Here is a 12777-nt window from a genome sequence, read left to right as displayed (position 1 = left end):
GAAACATAATTGTTTAAAAAGTTGATATTCCGGGCAGCAGGGGCTGGGCTATTGCAGGGCAGGCAGGATCGTTTCACACTTTCTACATGGTGAGGCAGAGTCACCGATCGCTTCCCTCCCCTACCCGGCAGATGGGTGCTAGAAGGTTGCTTCCCTCTACAGGGCACCCAAGGCTGGAAGAGGAATGGGGAGAAGGGGTTGGGGGAGTTGCATCTGGGCAGCTTCTTCCATGAGCTACCTCCCAACTCCTAGCACTGCCCTGACATCACTTCCTCCCTGGGATGCCATCTGGCTATCTGCCAACAGGGGGCACCCCGTAGCCATTTCTGGAAAGAATGTTTATGTAACCTGGGGGTTGGGTTTGCCCCTTGGCACCAGCTGGATTACAGATGCCTCCCCCTCATCTACAGCCATTTTCATGGATCCCACTTGATTGGCTGTATTCACACACCCCTACCCCAGAAGAACAGACGTGCCAGCGTCACTGGGCCCTGTCCGCCAGAGCCTCTAGAGACAGGACAGTGGAATCTTAAAACTGTGTGACACTGTTCAGCCACTAGGTGACATGACACCCTGTATCAAACGTTTTCCAAGCTGACCTGTCACTACATTGACCGCTCATGAGGAGCAGATCTGGAGCGCCTCTGGCGCAGACACAAGCTCTGCAGCCCGTCATACCTGGTACAGGAACATGACAGACCGGGGCACCAGGCAGCAACACAAGAAATAAATAGCAAATGTTTCCAAGAGTCCAGACGTTCCTGAGGGGAGGGGACAGGACAAATTACTGCAGGGAAACAGCTCCAAAATAAATCACACAATTGCCTTCCTGTGTCTGTAAAGAGTGCTGGTAGCAATGTGGTTCTGTGTTAGTTGGCTTGGTGCCCAACACCAAACAGGGACCTTACGCTACTTCCAAGGCGCTTGAGTCGTTCATATCTATGAAGCTTCTGGAGACCCTCAGCTAAGAGGTGCTGGCACAAGTGGAGTAAGCGCTGATAGCCAAGGGCTCTGCTGCTTGTGCTGAAGCTGTCATTCATGTGCTGTGATTTGTTCTTACAGCTTAGACTGTGCTAGGTAGCTGCTCTGCTGTTATTAAACAGCCCTGGGTTGGGTCATTACTACTCTGATGGTATTTAAATGGCTCTAAAGTAGTAGTTAGCAAATCTTAGCCTGGGGATTGTGGGTCTGGCTCAGCAGCTGCCAGGATGGTGGTTGGTGTGAGGTACATGAGTCTGTTTGCTCTTTAACAGAAGGGCTTGTATTGGATTTCTCTTGTATGTGATAAAAAGAAATGGCGCACACATTACCCCATCCTACTCCAGTTCAGTCTGTTCCCTGCACCCTGTTGTGCACTAGGCTTGGGGCAAACAGTGAGAGTTACCCAGATCTCTCCTGTGTAACAGGTCAACCCCAGGGTGGGCACCCTGCAGACGCACTGTAACAAATCCCAATAAAGGCTCCCGGAACTGGTGCATGTGCTGTGGTCACTGGGGTTGGTGGGTGGGCTCCAAAGGGGATGGAAGGATGAGACACAGGGATGGAAGGGAGGCCCTGACTCAGTTTTACATTGATTCCAAGGGGAGTAAGGAGCTCAGGGCTTGGTGCCAAGGGCCAGATTAGCCCTGGGTCTTGCCAATGGGACACAAGGCGCCTTCCCCTCCCACTGCGTACATAAAAGGGTCAGCAAAACATGCTAATCATGCCGGGGAGCTGGGGATGGGGTAGGTTGGGCCATGGCCCTAGGGTGACCAGATGTCCCGATAATATCAGCACCGTCCAGATATTTGGGGCTTTGTCTTATATAGGACCCTATTGTCACACACATACACACACTCCCATCCTGATTTTTCACACTTGCTCTCTGGTCACCCTCCACAGCCCTTTCCCCACCCACACCTCAGCCCTCGGGATGACAGGTGCACTGAGGTAGCAGGCGGCCCCCACTCAAGGGACACTGCAGCTTGCGCCCCTTTGCCCCCATTCCTATAAGCTGGAGAGCAGGGTGGGGGTAGTGCTTGTGTTTTAGGCACCAGTCCTCCCTGATCTGCCCCAGCTCCAGGCTGGGGATACACACACAGTTCAGCTGTGGGGGCTGTTACAGCACAGCTTGCTAATAACAGCACATGGGATTCACATCCCATTGATACCCCACTCCACCTCCCACCTCTGGCTGCAGGTAACCCGGCCCTAGATCCACAGATTTAAGGCCAATTATCTGGTCTGACCTCCTGCCTAATGCAGACCAGAGAATTTCACCCAGTGATTCCTGTCTCCAGCCCAAAAACTTGTGGTTGAACTAGACTGACTCAGAGAGGACTCCAAGCTTGATTCAAAGACTCCAACTGATAGACAATGTACTACATCCCTGGGCCCATGTCCCACTGGTTAATTACACTCACTCTAAACAAAAAAAGAGTTTATTTTCCAAGTAGAAATGTTCTATTACCCCCGTGCATTAGCTCTTGTTCTGCCAGTGTCTGCTCCGTTAAACGGCTGTCTGCTATCAGACCTTCTAGCTCATGCTCAAGTCACCTCTCAACCTTTTTTTGCATCCGATGAAGTGAGCTGTAGCCCACGAAAGCTTATGCTCAAATAAATTTGTTAGTCTCTGAGGTGCCACAAGTACTCCTGTTCTTTTTGCGAATACAGAGTAACACAGCTGCTACTCTGAAACTCTAAGGCCTGTTCCCAGAACTCGTCTCGTGCTTCTCTGAACCCTTTCTAATGTTTCCAATATCCTTTTCAAAGGCTTGACCTCAGAAATGGACGCGGTATCCAGCAACAGTTTCACCGGACAGAGGAACAAAAGGCAGGAAATCTAAGGCCTTAGCAAGATTCTCCTTTATTGTCTGCCTCTGCACAGGCATCTCCCATTTAATGGAACAGCATGTTACAGCCAAAATCACAGTTTCAACACAGGAGAACTTGGTGAGATTAGTGCAGGTGAAAGATTCCCAGTTCCCCATCCTGGAGGCTGAAGTGCTGTTTACCACCAGGTAGCAAAATCTCAAGCCTCACTCTCCTACTTGCCGTTGTGCCTTACTCTGGCCTGAGCTGAACCCCTCGGAGTGTTACAAGGACTTTGTTCCTCATGGCATATTCTGTTCTTGGTCTCTGGGAGGGCTGCCATGCATGGGATAGTTTCTGTTACACAGATACAGGTGCACCTGGAATTGGGCTAAGCCACACAGTACATGCGGAAGACTTTGCTGATTGCTAGCCAGGGTTCATTTTAAATGAGAACCTAGAGGGAAAGGCCCTGTATCCCATTCCCCACTCCCCTGGGGCAGCCAGTGCCCCCACCCTGGGGCTGGATTGGAACCAGCACCTCTAAGAGGGGAAAGGCCCCATGCCCCATTATTTACCTACCCAACCCCCCACCCCCCACTCCCACATGGGCCAGCCTGCCCCCTAGTATTCTATTTGTCATTTCGTGTTAGTTTCTCTCTCATGCAGGTGTGCTGGGCTGAGCTGAGCTGCTCGCTGTAACACGGCCTTAGCTACACATAAAGCACTGAAGCAGTAAGAGGTAGCAGCACAAAGGGGTTTGGGCAATGGCAGGTCTCACTGAAGTAGCTTCACATAATTAGCTGGAAAGAGGCCATCTCTGCCATGGCAGTGCCCCCGCCACCAGCCCTCATCCACGATCTCGATGTGAGTGATGGTGTCATTGGGGTCAAAGGAAATTTCATCGTCACCTTCTGCAAAAATGAAAGCATAAAATGAGGCACAGTTTGCTCTTGGGGGCAAAGACACTTTGGGGAGGGTGGGGAGCAAAAATTACTCCACGGTGAGTACAGCAGAAGCCACCACCACGTCCTGGCAGGCCTCCCCTCCTCTCCACTTACATCCCACACCAGTGGTTCCCCCGCCTCCCCTTCCTCAGTGTCCCATCTCAGCGTAGGACCATAGGAAATGACAGACTGGATTAGACCCCCGGCCCATCTAGTTTGGTATCAGGCTCTGTCAGTGGCTGGTACCAGATGCCTCAGAGGAGTGCACAAGAACAGGGCAGAAGCAGAGTACCCCTGCCCCACATTAGGTCTCATTCTGGTCTCTAAGGGTATGTCTACACTGCAATCAAAGACCTGCAGCACAGCAAGAGCTGGCCCAAGTCAGCTGACTCAGGCTTGAGCTGAGGGGCTAAAAATTGCAGTTTATCTGTTTGGCCTTGAGCAAGGGGGGTGGGTCTCAGAGCTCAGGCTTCAGCCTCGGCCTGAATATCTACTCTGCAATATTTAGGCCCACTGCCTGAGCCCTGCTAACCTGAGTCAACTGACCCATGCTCTGAGACACGGTGCCATGGGTCTTGGATTGCAATATGACTAGGATTGCCAACCCGCCTGGTTTCTCTGGGAGTTGCTGGAAGAATGGGGCTCTATCTCCCGGAGGCTACTGAAGCCAAACCAGGAGATTTTAGGTTGCTAAAAGTCCTCTGCAGCTCCTATTGACCGGGAGAACTGCAGCCAATGGGAGCTGTGGGGGCAGTGCCTGCAAGCAGAGGTGGTGCCTACAGGCAGACGCAGTGTAGGGACGTGCTGACCACTTCCGGGAGCGGCACATGGAAGGGGCGGCGCACAGAGCACCCTGGTCCCGCTTACTTCGGGTGGCTCCCAGTCTGCGGTGCAGTAGGGCTAATGCAGGCTCAGTGCTTGCAGCTCCTATTGGCTGCAGTTTCTGGCCAATGGGAGCTGTGGAGTTGGCGCTCAGGGAATGGGCAGCACGTGGAGCCCCCTGAGCGCCCCCCAGGGGCTCTAGGAACGTGCCGGCTGCTTCTGGAAGTGGCAAAGGGCCAAGGCAGGCAGGGAGCCTGCCTTAGCCCAGCTGCGCTGCCAACTGGGAGCTGCCCAAGGTAAGTGCCGCCTGGCCAGAGCCCGCACCCCTCATCTCCTCCCGCACCCCTCACCCCCTACCCCAGCCCAGAGTCCCCTCCTGCACCCCAACCCCCTGCCCCAGCCCAGTGAAGGTGAGTGAGGGTGGGGGAGAGTGAGCAACAGAGGGAGGAGGGATGGAGTGAGCGGGGCGGGACCTCAGAGAAGGGGCAAGGGTGGGGCCTCGGGGCAGGGCAAGAGTGTTTGGGTTTGTGTGATTAGACAGTTGGCAACCCTAAATGTGACGTACCCTCATACTAGAGACTGGCTTAGGCCTTGAAGCAAGAGGTTAATATAGATCATTATTCAGCGAGAACCTCAGGGCCCCTCCCCTTCCCCTACATGCCATCCAGGCTGACCCCTCCCATATCTTCCCATACAGGCAGATCACTTCCTTCCCCCTAGTCCCCAGGCCAAGCAGACAGACTCACCTCCTTGGTAATCGTACAGAGCCACAGCAGAAATCCCAGCATCATCTGCCTCGTACACATTCTCACACACTTCTGCAGGAAAACACCAGAGGGTAGCTCAGGAGAGGCAGCCCCGAACCATGCACAGATCCTGCCAGATTTACAGGGGTGATCTCCACCTCCCCTTCTGAGCCTCAGGCCCCATCATCGGGGAAAGGGCTCATCCCTTCTCAGAGTGGCTGTTGTCTCTGCGGAAAAGGGCAAGACCAGACAGAGCACTCCCTGCAGCTCTCGGTCCTTAGCCAGGGCACAAGATGGATTAGAGTGACCAAATGTCCCGATTTTGGGGTCTTTTTCTTATATAGGCTCCTATTACCCCCCAGCCCTGTCCCAATTTTTCACACTTGCTGTCTGGTCACCCTAAGATGGATGCACTGGCTGACACTTACCACAAGGCAGTCAGGCACCCAGCTCCCACTGAATGGGGAAGAGAAGTACCTTACAATGCAATGCACAAAAGCCAGCACATTAGGCGGGAAGCCAGCTAAGCTAGCCACTGGTAGCGGCCTTGCCCTGGGCCATGCACTGTCTGGTACCCGCTCAGAGGAGGGTCCTAGATGCTGCCAAACAGAGAGGGTCCAGGTGCTTGGCCAAAAGCAGGCCAGGACACAGCCTGGCTGGGCCAAAGAGCTGTAGCCAAATTCGCTTTCACTTGGGCTCCCAGGCCCAGGCAGAGTGTTCAGTGTTCAGCTCTGTGATCCAGCTTCGTTAGCCACCTCCCACAACAAGTGCCCATGTGCTCCACTCTGGTGACTCTCCCGGTGCCCAGAACCTGCTCCAGGGGCTGGCAGGATGCTGGGCTCTTCTCAGTTGTTTCTCTCTGCGTGGGTGCAGGGCCAGCACTGGGCACTGTCTCTTGCAGGGACTGGGTACTGACAAGGTGGGCAGGAAGGTGCTAGTTATTTTGGTTTGTTAAAATTAGCCTCTTCCACTGTATCAAACTGATCCTTTGCCATCTTCAACTAAACAGAACCACCCCTTGCCCCATCATCCCTTCTGAGCCCTGGGACACTGGGGTAAAAGCTGACAGGGGGATTTGGCTGCACACTCCTAGCAGGCATGAAAACCTCAGCCACAGACCAGACAGTGTGCCCTGTGAGCCAGGGCCGGCTCCAGCTGTTTTGCCGCCCCAAGCAGCGAAGTGGGGGACGGAGGGAGGGGGAGATAAACCCACCATCGGCGGCACTTTGGCGGCAGCTCCACCGTGCTGCTTTCATTTTTTAGCAGCAATTTGGCAGCGGATCCTTCGCTCTGAGAAGGACTGAGGGACCCGCCGTCAAATTGCCACCGAAGATCTAGACGTGCCGCCCCTTTCCATTGGCCTTTCCAAGCACCAGCTTTCTTCGCTGGTGCCTGGAGCCAGCCCTGCTGTGAGCTACTAGGGAGCACGTGCCACTCAGCTCCTTTTGCTCAGAATGGCCTGCTGGCAGCCACTCCCTTTGAAACCAGCAGGTATCAACTCTGAAGGCCTCACACCAGGAAGGTGCAGTCTCTAAATCACTTAGGCATTTGTAGGTCAACGTCAGTTCTTTGAACTGAAGCTGGAAATGAACCAAATCAGCACAGACTTTGGGTCATGGCTGGAAATCACTCCCTGCAAAACACAGCACTTAGCGCTGAATTGCACCAGAACACACTGCATTGTCCCATCCTTGGTGAGCCCACCCTGGCCCCTCTTGAGCAGATGAGTCTATTGCCGGCCCAGGACTAGCTGAGCTGGTCTCAGAACTTAGAGCAGGGCAGTGCTTTGTGTGCCCCCCACCCCGTCACCATTTCTCACAATTGGAGGAGCAAAGCAGGCTGCCCCCAGCAAGGCTCCCCACAGTATCTGGGGAGGACAATCGCTGCAGAGCAACATGATGCTGGGTTTCTCTCTGGCGTTTTTATGGCACCACAGTGCCTGCCTGGCCTGGCTCTGAAGTGCAGACAGACACCTGTGTCCCTAGAGACATGCCCCAGGTGCTCATTCCCTGTCACTCACCAGGGCAGGGAATGTTCCTGATGCTGCTGGATGCACTCTCTGGGGGGATCTCCTCATAGTCCTCACTCGTATCGACACCCTCATCGTAGATGGCCTCCGACTCCCTCGAGGGCTCTGGCAGCTCCTCGTAGTCTCTGTCCATGTCAGCACCATCGTTATCGTCTGAGGGCTCTGGCAGCTCCTCGTAGTCCCCTTGCAGATCCACGCTGTCAGCATAGACGGCCTCCTCCTCATGCGACTCCTCATGCAGCTTGCTGGAACCTTCACCCAGGTCTGAGGGCCGAGGTGGCAGTGCAGGGGGCTGTTCCTCATCCTGTACGTTTGCCTCTTGCTGTGCAGTGAGGGAAGAATGGGAAACTAACCCATGTCAAGTATAAACTGTGGGGCAGGGACTCGACCTGCGTGTATCTGTGCATCACCAGTATTAAGGGATCTGATCCCTGACGGGGGTGTTATGTGCTACCTGCATACAGGTGGTGCCCGTCGCCAGAAGGGCTTTTGAGGAAACGTCCCAATAAGAGATTTAAGCAGCTGCCCAAGAACTGTGCAGAGCCACAGGACGTGAGCTTTACCTGGCAGGTGCCAATCTCACCACTGGCAAAACTGCCATTTGTAAGCTAGTCCCAAGGGAAGGGAGCTGCTGGAAACCACAAACCAGCTGAAACCCCATGGTTTAAAAATGGCTGAACCAGTTTAAACCAAATGCTGCTAAAAAAATAACACCCACACTCCCGGCTACAGCAAGGCACTTTGGGGCAAGTGCTGTCAGGATTGTGTGTCTTGTCCAGCTGCTATACAAGCGATACCATAGCACATTTAAATGGTAACAGGAATCATGAGCTGATTACATTCAATATGGGCAGAGATCAGACCCAATTAGCAATATAGATCTGTCTCACCAAGAGTGTGCGTGTGTCAAGCTCTGAAGAGTGCAGGTGACACACTACATATTACAGCTATGGCATAAAGACTGAGAAATCACCTCTGAGAGAAGATCGGTGGTGAGTGTGTGTGTGCGTTGAAATATAGAAGAGTAAACATTATATTGGAACTTTATATTTAAGTGTATATAACAGCAACAAAGTGAGAGGTCTATATGAGGCACAGCAGTATACGTATGGCCTAACAGCTTTTGGTTAAAAGTTATTCATAGCATTCCAAATACTAGTCACAACGTGTTCTGTGACCATAAAGAGACGTGTGGCTCTCTCTCTCTGAAGCTGCTGGAAGCTATTAACACCTACTTGCCAGGATTTTACACACACTAGTCCTAAGGTTGAATTGACTCTGTGCATGCTTCCTGAAAAGTCCTGAAAAGCTACCTCTGGCCTGTGCTTTAGCAGAGCGTTAAGCTGAGGTGCAGAAAGACTCAGTGTGCACTTTATATAACATTGCTGCAGCAGCTCCCCGCCCCGTTACAGAGACGTGGGCACAGCCCAGCATTATCAACATCTGGTACTATCCAGAGCCACTTAGAACTGGAACCATTCTCCCAGTGTTGCAGGCCTCTCGTGCTGCCCTGTGAAATCTCTTCTGCCCCTCACCTGTGCTTCAGGCATTTGCCCACTCAGCTGCTGCTGACCCCTCCCCTGAGTCCAGTTCCAGATTTGGTCTGCAGAAGGATGGAAGTGTAAAGTGCCCAGTAGCCGTGACCCCCTCCCCACACTGCCCTCCCTTCATAGTAACAGCCCTCCCCCCTACACCGATTCTGACCTACGGCAGCTGTGGCCCTCACCCAGTGCTGCCCCCATACCTGCTGTCTCTGTGGACAAGGCAGCATTGCTGGTTCTTTGCAAACCCTCCTGGGTACCAGAGCTGGTGTGGGACCTGGCTTGTTACGGTTCGTCTCCTCACTCTCCTGGGTTTCCTTTCAGGGAAGAGATCATCAGCACCATTCAGTCTTTTTGCACAGGATCCAGATTGACTCCCTTTCCTACTACTTACGGGACAATTTACACACAAGCCTCAATCTCCTCCCTCTGGAGCCTATCCCATTTCCCATAAACCCCACTCAGGAGATTAAAGGACCTAATGGCGATGGATCCATTGCTCATGTAAGACCAGTAGGAATCAGCCTCAGGAAGGGTCCACTCAGCAGGAACATAGGTGCAGGAACTAGGGGTGCTGGGGGTGCTGCCTCACCACCTGGCTTGAAGTGGTTTCCAGTATACACAGGATTTACAGCTTGGTTTAATGGCTCTCAGCACCCCCACTACACAAATTGTTCCAGCACCTCTGAGCAGGAATGCTTCTCATTCAGGAAGCCTCCACCACCTATCCATGTGCCAGAAAGGGCCATAGCGTGGGGAAAGGCTGAGACCAGTCACCAGTGCTCTGAGGAGGGAAAGGGGGTATCTGGTCACATAGTGGAGGTTCTTATCATAGAAATGGAGAACTGGAAAGGACCTCAAGGGTCCTGTGCTGAGTCAGGACCAAGTAAACCCTAGACTATCCCTGACAAGTATTTGTCCAGCCTGTTTTTAACTACAGGGATTCCACAACCTCTCTTGGAAGCCTGTATCAGAACTTAACTATCTGTAAGTTTTACCTAATATCTAACCTAAATCTCCTTTGCTGCAAATAAACCTATTACTTTTTGTCCTGCATTCTGTGGCCGTGGAGAACAACTGATCACAGTGCTCTTTGTAAGAGCCTTTAACATATTGGAAGACTTATCAGGTCCCTCCCTCACTCTTCGTTTCTCATGATTAAACGTGTCCGGTTTTTAAAACCTTTCTTCATAGGTCAAGTTTTCAAAAAACTTTTATAATTTTTGTTGCTCTTCATTGAATTCTTTGCAATTTGTCCACATCTTTCCTAAAGTGTGGAACCCACAATGACATTAGCCTTCTATGCAACTGCATCACATTACTGACTCATATTCAATTTGTGATGCACTAGAACCCCCAGATCATTTTCAGCAGAACTGCCACCTATCCAGTTATTCCCCATGTTATAGTTTTGCATTTAATTTTTCCTTTCTAGGTATGGTACTTTGCACTTGTCTTTGCTGAATTTCATCTTGATTTCAGACCAATATTCCAATTTGACATGGTCATTTTGAATTCTAACCCTGTCCTCCAAAGTCCTAGCAACCCCTCCCAGGTTGGTGTCATCCACGATGTTATAAGCATCTATACTCTCCATTCCATTACCAAAATCATTAATGAAAATATTGAAATATTTTGAATATTCAAATATATTAAAATATTGAAATATGGAATAAGCACAGACCCCTGCAGGACCCTACTAGCTACATCCCCCCAGTTTGTCAGTCTTGGGGGCATATAAGGTGGACTCAAAACTCTGGTCTGTGCATCTGGGTCAAGAAGAATCCAGTCCCTGCACTGGGCAGTGGGGAGGGCCCTGCCTGGTGCTGGGATGAATCCAGTCCATGCATTGGGGTCATGGGGAGCAGAAAGGGCCATGTCTGGTGTTGGAGTGAGTCTGGTCCATGCGTCAGGCAGTGATGAGGGCCCTGCCTGGTGCTGGGCTGAGTCCGGTTCATGTAGACAGCGCTATGTTGATGAGAGAGCTTCTCCTGTCGACATAGGTACTGCCTCTCAGGGAGGTGGAGTACCTACGCCAACAGGAGAAGTATCAGAGGGGTAGCCGTATTAGTCTGGATCTGTAAAAGCAGCAGAGAATCCTGTGGCACCTTATAGACTAACAGACTTTTTGGAGCATGAGCTCTCCCATCAGCATAGGTACCTGCATCACTAAACACTACGGAGGCACTGCTGCAGTGTTATAGGTGTGGACAAACTCTAAAGGTATAACTATGTTGATTTGCCACACCCCTGAGTGATGCAGTTATACCAACATAAGTTTGTAGTGTAGACCAGGGCTCAGAAAGAAAAGAAAGATTCTCCTATAGGGCTCCAAGTGCTGGAGGGCTGATGTCTCCTTTCCCAATTGCTATGGTAACCAGCTTTTCAAAATTAAAAAATGGGACACATGCAGGAGCCCCGCTCCCTCTGTGGCCCCTCTCCCTGCTCCTCCTCTTCCCCCCTGAGGCCCAGCCCATGGCCAGGCCAGAAGTCAGATTGAGGCCATAGTAAGAGCCACCCAGGGAGCTCAGGCCACTGTGAGAAGCCCCAGATCCTCCACTTGCCGTGGGTGGGGGGGCCTGAGAGCAGCACCCAGCCCGAGTGCCCATCCCCAGGGCAGGTGGAAAGTCTGAGGATCCCGGGCAGCTCCTATCACGGTCCGGCAGCCTGGTCATGGCCGGGCCTCATGGCAAAGGGGGACTAAGGCCTACCTCAGCCCCCTCACTGGGAAGAGTCTGGGGCCCTCCCCAAGCCTTCGGCAGTTGTGGAGCAGCACTTCAGGGAGTCCAGGACAAATGCTGCCTCAGAGACAATTCGGGATGGGTGGTCACCCTGGTGTGTGTCTGCCCTGAGGCAGACAGATCAGGCACTGGCCTGGAAATCAGGATGCCTGGCTCCAACTCTAACTGGTTGAGGGGATTCAGGCAAGTCCCTGCCCGCTCTGAGAGAGGGGGACAATGCTGCTGTGCTCCTGTGTCCACAGCCTGGCTGTGCCCCCTTCAGCACACAGCCACCCCAGAGCGTGGCCCTGCCGGGGGGACAGGCAGCACTTGCCGTGGCTGGGCATTGGGCCCCTCACCTGCTGCTTCTGCTGCTGGGCTGCCTGATGCTCCCGCTGCTCCCGGGCCTGGCGCCTCACTCGTTCCTCCTCCACCCGCTTCCTATTTTCTTCGTCAGCTGACTTGGCCATGCTCTCGAATCGTGACTTCAGGCTTCTGGCTCCACTGGAGGCTGCACAGAGAAATGGCTTCTCAGGAACAGGCACCTGGGGTTAGCTTGCTGGGACACACCACCCAACCGGCCTCCCGTCTCCACAGGACAACCCCCCTAGACTCCCCCTCCATCTTAATGGGCTGCCTCCATCCCCCCCAGGCCAAATCCCTGACTCCACCATCTCCTCCCTCCAGCCTGCAGGCCAAACCTGCACAACCCCCCAGCCACATGCCCGGTGCGGAGTTTCTGACTGCAGAGGCTGTAGGAACAGCCATGGAATACCGTCTCTTTCCAGCTGCAGGGCCAGGAAAGATGTCTGGTTGTTTCCGAGTGTCTTACCTGCCTCCACAGGTTTGGTCTTCTCATATGAGGAAGTTGGAGCTTCCATCTCATTAAAGCCAGCGGCGCTCTGAAAAGGGAAGAAAATGGCACATCCAGCATGCCAGGGAAGAGATGCAGCAGAGCCAGAGTCCCCAGGGCAATGACCCAGCCAGACACCCATCTGGATTCCATTCCCAGTTCTGCTACTGGTCTGCTGTGTGACACTGGATGAGTCACGTCTCTCTATGCCTCAGTTTCCCCACTCTATAGCACCTCGGGAGCTTGGGAGCCAGAAGGAGAGTCTTAGTTCTTCCACTGACTATTACTATTGTTAAGTTCTGTTGCTAATTCTTTGCACTTCTTAACCT

The 12777-nt window shown here is 52.8% G+C and overlaps 1 protein-coding gene across 2 annotated transcripts in view; it reads right to left on the bottom strand.

The window, feature by feature from the left end:
- Positions 1-2828: 2828 nt before the first annotated feature.
- Positions 2829-12777, bottom strand: part of HCLS1 (hematopoietic cell-specific Lyn substrate 1) — a 58074-nt gene continuing 48125 nt past the window's right edge. Inside the window, exons 10-15 of one of the 2 annotated variants that reach the window (XM_032803431.2) lie at positions 12428-12497; positions 11955-12106; positions 9079-9192; positions 7326-7656; positions 5306-5377; positions 2829-3704 (exon numbers count right to left, since the gene is read on the bottom strand). In XM_032803431.2, the coding sequence (XP_032659322.1) occupies positions 3568-3704; positions 5306-5377; positions 7326-7656; positions 9079-9192; positions 11955-12106; positions 12428-12497 (876 nt within the window). In that variant the 3' untranslated portion in view covers positions 2829-3567. The remainder of the gene's footprint in view (positions 3705-5305; positions 5378-7325; positions 7657-9078; positions 9193-11954; positions 12107-12427; positions 12498-12777) is intronic. The other variant, XM_032803432.2, reaches the window with a different exon arrangement.

This window comes from Chelonoidis abingdonii, chromosome 1, assembly GCF_003597395.2.
Source record: "Chelonoidis abingdonii isolate Lonesome George chromosome 1, CheloAbing_2.0, whole genome shotgun sequence".
In the NCBI taxonomy this organism is placed as follows: Eukaryota; Metazoa; Chordata; order Testudines; family Testudinidae; genus Chelonoidis; species Chelonoidis abingdonii.
Note: the sequence above shows the minus strand (reverse complement) of the source record. Positions and strands in the feature narration are given on the sequence as shown.